Source organism: Kogia breviceps, chromosome 17 (assembly GCF_026419965.1).
Source record: "Kogia breviceps isolate mKogBre1 chromosome 17, mKogBre1 haplotype 1, whole genome shotgun sequence".
Classification (NCBI taxonomy): domain Eukaryota; kingdom Metazoa; phylum Chordata; class Mammalia; order Artiodactyla; family Physeteridae; genus Kogia; species Kogia breviceps.
The window spans coordinates 59400642-59413661 of record NC_081326.1 but is presented as its reverse complement, the minus strand read 5'-3'; the positions used below and the strand labels follow the sequence as shown (position 1 = coordinate 59413661).

At 42.2% G+C, this 13020-nt stretch overlaps 1 protein-coding gene across 1 annotated transcript in view; it reads left to right on the top strand.

The window, feature by feature from the left end:
• The window catches only part of ENPP2 (ectonucleotide pyrophosphatase/phosphodiesterase 2), a 106412-nt gene that overhangs the window by 75223 nt on the left and 18169 nt on the right, over positions 1–13020 (top strand). The window contains 6 exon segments of the mRNA XM_067018118.1: positions 2993–3024; positions 3740–3867; positions 7018–7105; positions 7267–7354; positions 8476–8660; positions 11439–11490. Of these exon segments, the coding sequence (XP_066874219.1) occupies positions 2993–3024; positions 3740–3867; positions 7018–7105; positions 7267–7354; positions 8476–8660; positions 11439–11490 (573 nt within the window).

The following is a 13020-nucleotide window of genomic DNA, read 5'->3' as shown; positions in this document are numbered from 1 at the left end:
TTATCATGTGGAAAATACACTTAATTTGAGGCATGTGTATAACCATAAACTTCTGCTTACAAGAGACAAACTTTCCAGCAAGAGGTTCAGGTTTACTCTTTAGCTCAAGTGAGGGAGTCCATGACAGGGCTGGCAAAAGTGCCCTCAGACCCTAAACCTTCCTAGGAGCCTGGTTGAAGGGAACTCTTCACCTTTAGAAAAGTGATTGACAGGACCCAGCAGGAGAAACTATTAAGCCCTTGGAAAGTGGCAGCTGTTTTGAAAGATTAGAAGTAAAATGAACAGGAATAATCTTATCCCTTCTGTTTTACACATTTGGGTTCTGATATGCCACGGACGAGAACTTTGATTTATGGGCTAAGATGTTTTACATGCAGCCTAACCACCTAGCTTTGGAGAAGTGTATCGTTTTATGGGAGGCATGCTGCATTTGGGGGAAGAAAAAAAATCCTTTCGCATTTTTAGCCTTGGTAATAAGAAACCATTGGCACCAAGCACAAAGCTTTGGAAAATTAAGTTTTTCCCAAACGATGTTACTGAGTCAACAGAAATGGGAACTGTTCCAAGGTCAGCTCCAGGCAACGCTGTGAAATAAACAAAACGTTGGTGTCTCTGCCTTCTCTTTTCCATGCCTTTTCTATCCTCGTGTCCTGTCTTCTCTGTTCACTTGAGCTAGGCAGGCACTCGCCAGAGCGGCCTGCAGAGTCACTACGGTACCTCTTGATTTAGTATTCGCGTTCTAGGGCTTATGCGAGAAAGTTTTGGTCTGTTTTGAAAGGTATTTCCAAACATCAGTAAGAGTAATGGGGAGGTGGTTTTAAGGGTGGAAGGAAAACTTTCCTAAGGCTAATGAAATGATAACTACCAATAATTAAAGGTCTTGTATTTTAAAAAACACCGTTCATACATTTTCTGAGAGATGGGAGAGCGAGGTGTTTAAGAGCCAAAGCAATGGTGGCAGGATGTGTAGGTTCAGATCTTTGCCAGCTGCTTCACTCTGTGACCTTCAGCTACTTAAGGCAAAAGCTACTTAAACACTCTGTGCCTTACTCTTCTCATCTGTAACATAAGGATTTGGGGGAAGGTTAAATGAGAGATTCTCCACATATCACTTCGATTGGCGTTTAGCACAGAGTCAAATCTGTATACATGGTAGTTACGACAATGATGTTTCCGTCACGTCACTCTTTCAGCAGATGTATACACATCTTATTGAATCCTTCCAATGGCCTGTGCGTGAGGCATTATCAGCTCCTCTTATAGACAGTGGCAATCAAGGCTCAGAGACAGGGGAAGTAACTGGCCAAGAGGACGGCAGTTAGTGAGCACACAGTGGGGCTTGAAACCCAGATGCTTAACTGACGCTTAACCGCTACCCTGTCCTGGGAGCCTCCCCTGCTCTCTGGGAGCTGTTAGCATGAGAGGGCTGAGTGTTTCAGAGCTGAAGGATTGGTGTCCCACACATGGACTCAGGCATTTGTTATTTCCTCGAAGTTCTCTGGGATTTATCTGAGCACAAGACTGCCCTGTGCTATTTATTTTTCTTCACTATTATAGAAGAACATGAACTCATTCTGTTTGGCCCCTTTGAGGACTGTGGTTGATGAGGTCACTGAATGTAGAGGTTCAAAGCATGGCTTGCTCAGCCAGATTGCCAGCAGGGTCCCAGTGTGCACGTTCCCCTCGTGCCCCGCCTCCACCTTCTAAATGTCACTGGGCTTAGAGAGGATTCTGATCACACCTGCATTCCAGCAGAGTAGTTGTGAATGACCAGAGAGGCAGTGCCTGCAACGCCCTTACAGAGACCGAGCATGGTATGGACACAATTGGGGTTAATTATTATTGCTACCATTATTACTTAGTTGCTTGTCATTGAAAGATGCAACTAAATTTTACCCCCAGTTTAAGGAGAAGGGAATCCACATTTTTTTATCTGCGAACTTCATAGCTTTAGAACTAAGATTCTGAACATTGTCTTTGAAGAGCGTATATCTATGCTGCAAGGCAAGCTTATTCATGCATTTGCAGCAAACATGAACAAATATTTATTTATATTTATTAACAAATGTTTATTGAGTGCTTACCAGGCCCTGGGGATGCAGCAGGAAATGACAGAGACGTGACCTGCTCTACTGATGTTTATATTCCAGGGACCGTTGCCTCATGGCTGTCGGTATCTCTTGTGAACGCTGCTTTCCTTTTCTGCTGATTCTATAATGACATGCTGAAGCGAATTTTTGGAAAACAAAACAAAATCCAACCAACCTACAATCTCCTCTTTCTCCCCACACTACCCCCCAAAAGGGGACCTTCAGATAATATAATTCTGTCCACAGTTTATACACAGCCATCATTTACATAGTTTTGCTTTTAGCCAGTTCAGGGTATTGACTAAAATATCCTTTGTTTGCTGGTAGTGAAAATAAAGGAGGTGCATACATGTGTGTGTCTGCAACTGGAAAGGGGCAGCCACCTATGTAATTAGACCTGTGATATTACTGAGGAGAAAACTTCCCTTTAGAAAAAATAATCGATTAGAAGATTCATCTTAAAAGTGGATGATCGCTTGTTTGAAAGATCTGCGGATACATAGGAAGTTACATTAAAAGCCCCAAATGTCCAGTTTAGTTCCTGCTGTTAAATTTCAAATAAATTCAGTCCAGGTTCCAGAGGGACCATTTGGGAGAATTTTAGAAAAGCGGTTTACCCAGCAATACCCCAGTGCTCTGGAAGGAGGAATTCCCTTCCGGAAAGGTTGACTTGGACCTAGCAGGGACATTTACCATAGGAATTGTTCCTCTCATTTAGATACATTTCACTTACTGAACTTTTAAATACCCACACACAGTTTTACATATATTTTAAACAAAATCGAAAGTGATAGGTCTTCTAGGAGAAAATAAAAAGAATTGAGTCTCTCGCTGCAAAAATGATTTCTCTCTGTGATTACTGTCAACTCTTTTGAAATCTTTCTCCTTCTCTCTTTGAACAGATGACCCTAAAGTCATTATTGCTAATCTCACGGTAAGTATTGCATGTCACCAGGCCTCTGCCCTTGGAGAAGCTTCCACACACTCATCTCCTGTATTCAGCTCCCCTGTAGGCCGAGAGGAGGAACATTTTCCTCACTGTCCTGCCATCCTGTATATTTGTTTCCCTAAGAGCTTTCAAAACTTCTGGCCCACGAACAGCTGTAGGCTCCCTAATGGTCTTGGTAACGATACAAAAGGAGAGTATCTGACCTTGCCATTAGGGCTGAAAAGTATTCATTCATGATTAAACAGATCCTTACTCTTTCTGAACCAGATCTGGCCATCACCCTGTTCCATAGTTTTCCCATCCGGGATGGAGACCGTAAAGTCACATGAGACTGTAATCACGTGGTCCTGAACATTCCTCCTCCCCCCTTCCCACCCCACCTCCCCATCCCTTGATTTGAAGCGTTTGGGAAAAGCCTTGGAGTTTGAGTTGCTCTTCGTGATGGTCTCACGAGTCAGGAAGGTATCTTAAAAATTTCTAACTCCCCTCTGATAACTTTCTATGTCTTCTTCAACATTATCTAATCCCCTTTGAATCTATTTGTTTTCAGCTTTTATCATTTGATAGGGGTAACAAATGCCATTTATTCAGTAATTGGCCTTTTGTTTGACTTAAAACCTCCTTCCTCTTTCTAGAGAGAATGCCTTGGACTTTTCTAGAAGACACTCCATCTAAAGTTCAATATGCATTTCTATTTCAGTGTAAAAAACCAGATCAGCACTTTAAGCCTTACATGAAACAGCACCTTCCCAAACGTTTGCACTATGCCAACAACAGAAGAATCGAGGACATCCATTTATTGGTGGACCGAAGATGGCACGTCGCAAGGTAACTTGGGGATAGGCTGTCCCTGATTCTCATCTTCATAACCACCCCTTTGGCAGCTGGAGTGCTTTAAGGTCTTTAGCCATTAGAAAAAGAAACCTCGGTTGGAAATCTCATCGTTTGCAAAGAGTTTGTGTGCTGGATAAACAATTAGCCCTGAGACAATACATCTCTGTGTTCCTGGTCTCAGCATCTTGGTGGCTCTTTGTAGCCTCTCAGTGCATCTTTGTGTGTTTGTCTCTCCGTTTTGTTTTTCAGATTTACTTCTATTCTTATTACTTGAGTAAGTCAAACATATGCCTGGGACATTGCCTTACCACACTGGACAGGTTTGGCCTCCGTTGACGAAACTTAGCTTGTAGCGACATTTATAGAAGAGTTCAGAAAATGTTGTTAATCTTAGAACCTCTGTTACTGTAGGCGTGTTTTACATTGCCTTAAATATTTCAGATGTTTGCCTTGTTTTGAACTACAAAAGACTCTCCAATATGGAAGAGACTATTCCTTGCTCTTGAATCTGATGTAGGATGTGTCTGGAAGCTCTAACCAGTTCCAAAGAGTTAATTATCCAAAGCTTAATCACTTTCACACAGACCTGGGGGTAGACCTTTCCTACCCACTCCTTTTTTTTTTTTTGGCTGTGGTGGGTCTTCGTTGCTGTGCATGGGCTTTCCCTAGTTGAGGCAAGCAGGGGCTACTCTTTGCTGCAGTGCGTGGGCTTCTCATTGAGGTGGCTTCTCTTGTTGCGGAGCACGGGCTCTAGGCGGGGTCTTCTGTAGTTGCAGCACACGGGCTCAGTATTTGTGGCGTGGGCTCTAGGGCATGTGGGCTTCAGTAGTTATGGCTCATGGGCTCTAGAGCACAGGCTCAGTAGTTGTGGTGCAGGGATTGGTTGCTCCGTGGCATGTGGGATCTTCCCGGACCAGGGATCGAACCCGTGTCCCCTGAACTGGCAGGCGGATTCTTAACCACTGTACCACCAGGGAAGTCCCCCACTCACTCTTGCTCTGACTTTCTCCTTAAGAAAAGTGCTGAGACTCAGTCTTACTTAACTTAGTAATAATTGAACAACTACTAGCTGTACTCTGGCTTGGTACTTGAATGAATTTACAAGGGAGAGAAGATGACAAGAAAATGTGTGTCCTCTAAGAGCTTGCATCAGTATGGAACATCTAGAGAGACACATGTGACAAATATGCAAATATCCTACCGTAATTGTCAGGGGGTACATAGAGTTAAATATGTAGGATTGTGAAGAGTTATGTGTGTAAACTAGAAATTATTGAGATCATTTAGAATAGACATGGGGAGTCTTCAAGGAAAAGTTACAAAAATGTGACCCAAATGGCTTGGCTGAGTATGTCTGAGTATGGGATGGCTTGGAAGAATGAGCAAATTTGTGCCGTTTGTAGGTTTCGATGAAGAAAACTTGGGAGTTGAATAGGAGTTAAGTAAGATGAAGATAGTTGAGCAAATTAGTGTAGACCAAAGCCAGGCATTTTAATTAGCAGTAAATCTTTTCAACTTATGTCTTGCACTGTTGAGTTATTTCATGCACATATCTTATTATCCCAAGCTGAAAGTACTTTTCCTAAGAGCAAAGCCCACAAAGTTTAATTTCTTTGTTTTCCCCCAAGCACTTTACTTCAGTGCAGTGTACCTATAGGTACTTAGGAAATATTTGTCTTAATAAACATGAAAGTGTTTTGGAAAAGTGCTGCATGACTCTAAGCAAAAGGCATCTTCCTGTCCCAGCAAGGAAGCTCAGATGCTTTTGATGTCTAGAGAGCAAGGTTTCCATTTTCTATTTTTAAGTAGAGGTACTGTCTAGGTGAGGCTTAGCTCTTGTTAGCTATGCCACTATTACATATGTTAAGCTTGTGACTCAGTTATGTTCTCTAGTGGTATTATTAGGTAAATTTGTTGACAGGTAAATTTGTATGCAAACATTTTTATAGAATACAGATCTCCATTCATTGATTAAAATCATACATTTTTAAAGTGCCAACTGTGTGCTTAGCATGGAACATAGTGATGGGTATGTAGAAATGAACCAGACCAAGATGGCCCCAGAGTGGAGAATCTTAACAGTCCTGGAGCCAGTGAAGCACATAGGCAGACAGTTGAAGCTTTGTGGCAACCCTGCATCGAGAGTCTATAGGTGACATTTTTCTGACAGCACTATTTTTTTTTTTTTTTGTGGTACGCGGGCCTCTCACTGTTGTGGCCTCTCCCATTGCGGAGCACAGGCTCCGGACGCGCAGACTCGGTGGCCATGGCTCACGGGCCCAGCTGCTCCGCGGCATGTGGGATCTTCCCGGACCGGGGTACGAACCCGTGTCTCCTGCATCAGCAGGCGGACTCTCAACCACTGCGCCACCAGGGAAGTCCGATGCCTGGCACTTTTAAGAAATGTTTAAGAATAAGTTCTTTTTATTTTATTTTATTTTATTTTTTGGTTTTTTTTTTTTTTTTTTTTTTTTTTTTGCGGTACACGGGCCTCTCACTGTTGTGGCCTCTCCTGTTGCGGAGCACAGGCTCCGGACACGCAGGCTCAGCGGCCATGGCTCACGGGCCCAGCCGCTCTGTGGCATGTGGTATCTTCCCGGACCAGGGCACGAACCCGAGTTCCCTGCATCGGCAGGCGGACTCTCAACCGCTGCGCCACCAGGGAAGCCCTAGCACTATTTTTAAATTAAGGTATGTGTGTTGCTGTTTTAGACATAATGCTATTGCATACTTAATATAGTGTAGTGTAAATATACCTTTTCTATGCACTGGGAAACCAAAAACTTCATGTGACTCAGTTTACTGCGATTTTCTCTTTATTGTGGTGGTCTGGAATCGAACGTGCAGTATCTACAAGGTGTGTCTGTACCTGTGACCAGGGCTTTGCTCCGTGCAAGCACGAGGCATGAGGAGGGGACCAGGACTTCAGGTCCCAATTTGTCCTGGGCTGATTGTCCAAGCAAAAGCACTTGGGGCAAAAGAACAGCATCATGTTTTCGTCACCACAGGAATGATGCAATTACAATGAGAAGAATATACTTGTAAGATGCACTCCTTAGAGATATTTTTTGTGCACTGTTTTTGTTTTTAATCAGAATGATTTCATGAGAAATCCTGACTGACTGTACAATTGTTTCACTCTAGGAAACCTTTGGATGTTTATAAGAAACCATCGGGAAAATGTTTTTTCCAGGGAGACCACGGATTTGATAACAAGGTCAACAGTATGCAGGTGTGCTCCTGGAACTGTGAATCGAAGTGTGTTTTAGTGACTCCAAGAAGGGAAGGGAATGGTGGTGTGAGTGAGGCTTGCAAAGCATTTATAAATCGAAGCGTTGCTACTAGATATTAGCAATGCCTAATTGTTTTGTGTGTTTTCTTTTCTTTTGGAAGACTGTTTTCGTAGGTTATGGCCCGACATTTAAGTACAAGACGAAGGTGCCTCCATTTGAAAACATTGAACTTTACAATGTTATGTGTGGTAAGTCACTTATTTCATCAAAACCAAGAAAACAATCTTGAGTTAATGTATGAACTTCTTTCAATGTCAGAGAAAGAAATGAGGTGTCTGTTTTCTGGGATCACCTCATCTTTTCACACACAAACAATGTTGTAATTTGCCCACTGGTTCAAGAGACAGAATATCATCCCCTTCTAAGGCTTCTTTGTCTTCCTTCAACAGTTGACGAACGGGGAGTTTTCATAGCGTTGCCGTTGGCAGTCTCTGGCTGATCTAACATAGCGTTACAGTTTGACACCAGTGGTCAGAGGCTGGGTGAAGCAAGAGTCCAGCACAGAGCTTTCTCCCACCTCCATCTCTCTCATGGCAGCCCAGTTAAAATTTCGCCAGCTTGTATCCTGGCCAGCTATTTATGTACTCCTAATTATTTTTCTTCCTTGAGTTTCTAGTTGCTGAATGAGGACAAATTTCCTATTTAGTAAGGGAGTGCCGGTCTGGTGGTTAGAGGGGGAGTCTGAAAGTCGGGTCTCCTGGGTTCTTTTCCCATCTTGGCTGCTGGCTCTCCCCTGCCCCACCTCTCAGCTTAGGCAAGTCACTGTATGCTTGCTTGGCAACCATTTCACTTGCTGTGAAATCAGCCTGTTCATTGCACAGCGGCCCTTTAGGGCACAAGGCCAAAACCTTCCCTTGTCCCCATACTTCTGTGGAGTGCATGAGAGGGCAGACTAGAGGTTATTTATTGATCATAAGTCCCACTTGAAAATTCGGGATTAAAAAGTCTCCTTAGACGTTTAGAGAAGCAGCAAGGCAATGATCCTGACGCTGATGGTCCTTGGGCCGTAACTGTCACAGACATAGGCAGTAGCTAAGTAAGGCCCTGTTTCTTCACTCTCTCTTTTTGGAAACGTCTCTCTTTATAATCAAGCAATGAACATACTATTTCAGAAAGTCGTTGCCAAGACATGATCAGGCAAGAATGATTTAGGAAGTAAGAAGTGAGCCTACAGTCTAAATTTGGTTTTATTCTATTCTAATTTGTGTTCCAAGTTTTCAGGCCCCTGGAAGGTGAATGGTTTTGACTCTCCCTATACCTCATCAAAAATATTTACAGAGTACCTGGCTCTTTTCTTTCTTCTCATCAGATCTCCTGGGACTGAAACCAGCTCCGAATAACGGGACTCATGGAAGTTTGAACCATCTCCTGTGTACTAACACTTTCAGACCAACCATGCCAGAGGAAGTTACCAGACCCAATTACCCAGGGATTATGTACCTTCAGTCCGATTTTGACCTGGGCTGTACCTGTGATGATAAGGGAGAGCCAAAGGTAGAAATAATTTTTAATGTCTATCATGCAGGAGCCTGTTGGGTGTAGAGCAGTGCTATTCAATAGAACTTTCTGTGATTATATGAATGGTGTATCTGTACTGTCCAGAATGGTAGTCGCTGGTCAGATGTAGCTTTTGAACACTTGGAACTAAGTTTTTAATTTCGTTTAGTGACTTTAAATTTAAAGAGCCGTATGTGGCTCATGGCCACCATATTGCACAGCCCAGGGACAGATAATGAAGAACAAAAAGTAAAATTCATAATGCTGTTCTGTGGAGTCACAATTCCCAACCAAAATGGTTGTTTTCTTTTTTTTTCAACCTGGATCACATGTCTGTCAGTCATGGTCCCAATAAGGAACAGATGGCCCACGCAGAAGAGGTTTTAAAAGAAGGTTTAAAGAGATTGTTTCAATCACGTTTAATGAGAAGACTATTTCAAAGGCTGGCAGGGTAGAGGGAAATCAATGAGGGCTGCTGAAGTACCCTGGGGCTAATAGGGTACCAATCCTGGGTCTCAACAGTAAAGGGAGGGAGCAGTTACTGGCACATGGAGAAAGAGCTATATAGGAAGGAAGGACGGAATTTGGTAGATGGCTGCCGCTAACGCACTGCAACCTGGTAGAGGGGAAGCTGGGGCAGTAAATCCGCCCCTCCCAATCCCCTGCTGGTACCTCTCATTGTTGGAGCCCGGCTGGAGGGCAAGCTTTGCTCTTTGATGAGTCCCTAGAGATCAGTCTCCCAGGGCACAGAGCAGGGTAAGGAAGGGTGTGGCAGGGCGGGCATTGGGGGTGCAGATAGGGACTACCCAGCCCCTCGTGTTTGGACAGTTATTGAAACAAGCAAACTACACGTGTTCAGTAATGATTTGCTTATTGAATTTTATATTGATCAAAGACCTTTTAGAGTTGCCCATCAGTGCTTCTGACAGCAAGATACAACCAGTGTTACCACTAACACTGGTTAGTGGTGGAGAGGGTTCCAGCACAAAGCAAAGCAATTTTATGTGTGCATGTGTGGTTTTATTACAGGCAAATGTGTGATCTTTCTATTAGACCTCAGAAAAATGGAAAATAATTTTCCTACTGGTCTATCCCCCTCCCCTACCACTTGCTACCTTCTAGGATTCCTAGGGGCCTAGGAGCCACAGTTTGGGAGGCCCACCATGGGAGGAAGTTTGCTCTTCTTCTCTACCTCCTTCCCTTTATTAATCCTTCCTACTTTAGCTCCTGGTAAGAACTAACAGGGCTGATTAGTATAAAGTAGGTAATTCTAAGACCTCAGCTGGAGGAGTTGAGTTGCCAAAGTCAACAGGAAGTGGTCTTTGAAGTGAATTCTAGTTATATTTTTAGAGGCATCTATTAGCTGTATCTTGTTTTCTGAATTACCTTTCTTCTGGGAAGCAAGAAATATTTTGGTTATTTTATCTTAAACCGTTTTAGAGAGATTCTAGATCATCTTTATTTTGTCAATGGGTTTCTCCAAAAGACTATTTTCCTTTTCTTAAAAAAAAAAAATACAGACACACTGAAAAGGTATAGAGGTTAATAAACTGAATACTTCAATACACACATTGTGAGAAAGAAAACATTACAGATTGAATGGAAGTTCCATGTGACATCCCACACCCCAGTCCTACTTCCTTTCTACCCCAAAGGTAACTAATATCCTGAATATCGTGTATATAATTGCCATGTACGCCTCTATACTTTCACTCCATACATATGTATCTCTTAAATAATGTATTAACTAATTTTTAGTATATAGTTCCCTAAAACAATCTATAGGATAGCATTGGATATTTTATATTTTTATGTAAATGCTGTTATACTATATGTATCCTGCATTTATTTGTTCATCCTTGTATTTTTGAGATTTATGCATATTAATATGTGAAGTTTTAGCTCATTCATTTTTACCGCTAATAAGTAATATTTAATTATATAATTATGCCATCATGATTCTATTCATTTTCCTATTTGAGAACATTTGGTAATTTCCAATTGTTAGTTCTTCCAAACAATGCTGCAGTAGACATTACTAAAAATGTCTCTTTTTTTTGCGGTACGCGGGCCTCTCACTGTTGTGGCCTCTCCCATTGCGGAGCACAGGCTCAGGACGTGCAGGCTCAGTGGCCATGGCTCATGGGCCCAGCCGCTCCGCGGCACGCGGGATCTTCCCGGACCGGGGCACGAACCCGTGTCCCCTGCATCGGCAGGCGGACTCTCAACCACTGCGCCACCAGGGAAGCCCAGCAAATGTCTTTTTGTACACGTATGCTAGAGTGTCTCTAGAATATATAGTGGGAGATGGAGTTGCTGAGCCGTGACTTTTCAGAACTGCTTAGTCATTATGTTTCAGCTTTAGAAAAAGCAATTTCATAACTTGGTTTGGGAATCACTTTAGCGTACCTAGAGATTAATCGAAATAGTGAGGCAATATTCGAATTCATTTACATATATGCGCCCTAATCATCGTTGTCGACATGGGAGGTTGGTACCATGATTATCCACACTTTTAAGGAAAGGAAACAAAATCATGGAGAAATTAAATAACATATTCGTGACCATAGATCACTAGGAAGTGGAGCCTAAAATTTCATTTTGAGATAGAGTAGTAATACTCTACAGAGTTTATGATATTGATGAAGTTTAGGATCCTGTTTTGGATTTAGCTGGGTACTAAATAGAGAGAAGGGTGCTGGAAAGAAAAACCGTTTCTGATTTGCTTTCTCTTCTCTTCTCTTTTCTTTTTGTTTTTGGTTTTCACACATGAAGAACAAATTGGATGAACTCAACAAACGCCTTCATATAAAAGGGTCTACAGAAGGTAAGGAGTTGGTGGAAAAAACAACCAGATAAGTTTTGTTTTCTAGCTTCCAAAAATCGGAGAGACTTCTTATTTACTTCATAGTGTTAGCACAATATTTTTTAAAATTCGAATTTGGATTGCAAAGTGATTTTTATACCATCTGGCAAAAGGTATTAGTTTATTCTATGTACACAGGATGCCAGCTATGTAATAAGTCAGAAAAGTTCCATTGCCTTTTTTTTCCTCAGTAGCTTTTAAGCCCTCTGAAAAGCAGAGGGCTTAAATATACAATTGTGCATCGATGGGTCATAAGTTAAGGTGCTGACGGGGACTTCAATGAAGGGAATGGAAATCACAATTATAAATGGTAGCAGCTGGTACCTCTACTGAAGCTTACCGACCTGCAGAGTCAGTGTGTATGTTACGGGAAGGGATGCAGAGAAAGAACCAAACCAGAAATCTCTCTTCAAAGAAGGATTATCTTGAGCCCTAACTCATTCTCCTCTTATTTTATGTACAATAATAACCCTCCTGAATTAGTCAACTTTTGCAAGCTTGTGATGAAAAAAGAGAATCTCAGTGGGCTGTGCATTTCTTGTTCATATTTCAGGATGCTGACTATAGGCCAAGTGTGGCTCTGCCCCATGTGTACTTATTATTCTGGAATCTAGGCTGAAGGAGCAGCCCCGAGCTGGGACATGCCCTTCTCGTGGCAGAGGGAAAAGAGGAATGGCAGGACCAGGCAATGGGTCTCCACACTTCTGCCTTGATGAGGCATCTGTCACTTCCATTCCCAGTTCATTGATGAAAGTAGGGCACATGAAACCAGTGGAGTAGGGAAGTATATTCTTTCCACAAGGACACTGTCCTACAAGTCACTTGGCAATGGGTAGAAGTATATAATCCTTTACAAAAGAGCAGTAAATAATTAGGAACAATAACGCAATCTACCACATAAGCTCTTCCTTCTGGTTTTGAAATCCCAGGAGAATTAGAAGAGATTAGAAGAAGACAGAAAGGCTCCTACACAGGTCACTACGGCAGATGGGATAGCATCTTGTAACAGCAAGGGAATGACCAAAAGTGTATTAAAAAGAAGAGAGAAATCAAGCACAGCAGCCCAAGTCATGCAGTAAAGATGCACGTAGTCAAATTCCCTTGAGAGCATTACTTGAGTTATTAGCTTACATATGGTTCTATTTATCATACATGCCATTTCCAATCTGATTAAGTAAAGGTTGAGGAAACCAGTGGAATATTTTATTTACTTGACTTATTTCCCCTCTTTATAAAGATCTTCATGTTTTTTCTTTTTCTCTTTCTGCATCACCACCCTTCCGCTTCTCTCTTTGATGATAGAACACACAGACTCTTTGGCATGTAATTGGATGAACACGGCTTTCGAGATAGGACTTAGTTGATGGACGGTACACAAATCCTTCACAAATCTAGAAGTGATTTGAAATGTTTGACATCGAACCTCTAGTGGACCGCAGTGTCATTAGAATTGGAAAAATTACAATGCTGCCAGGATCAAGGAGTATGGAA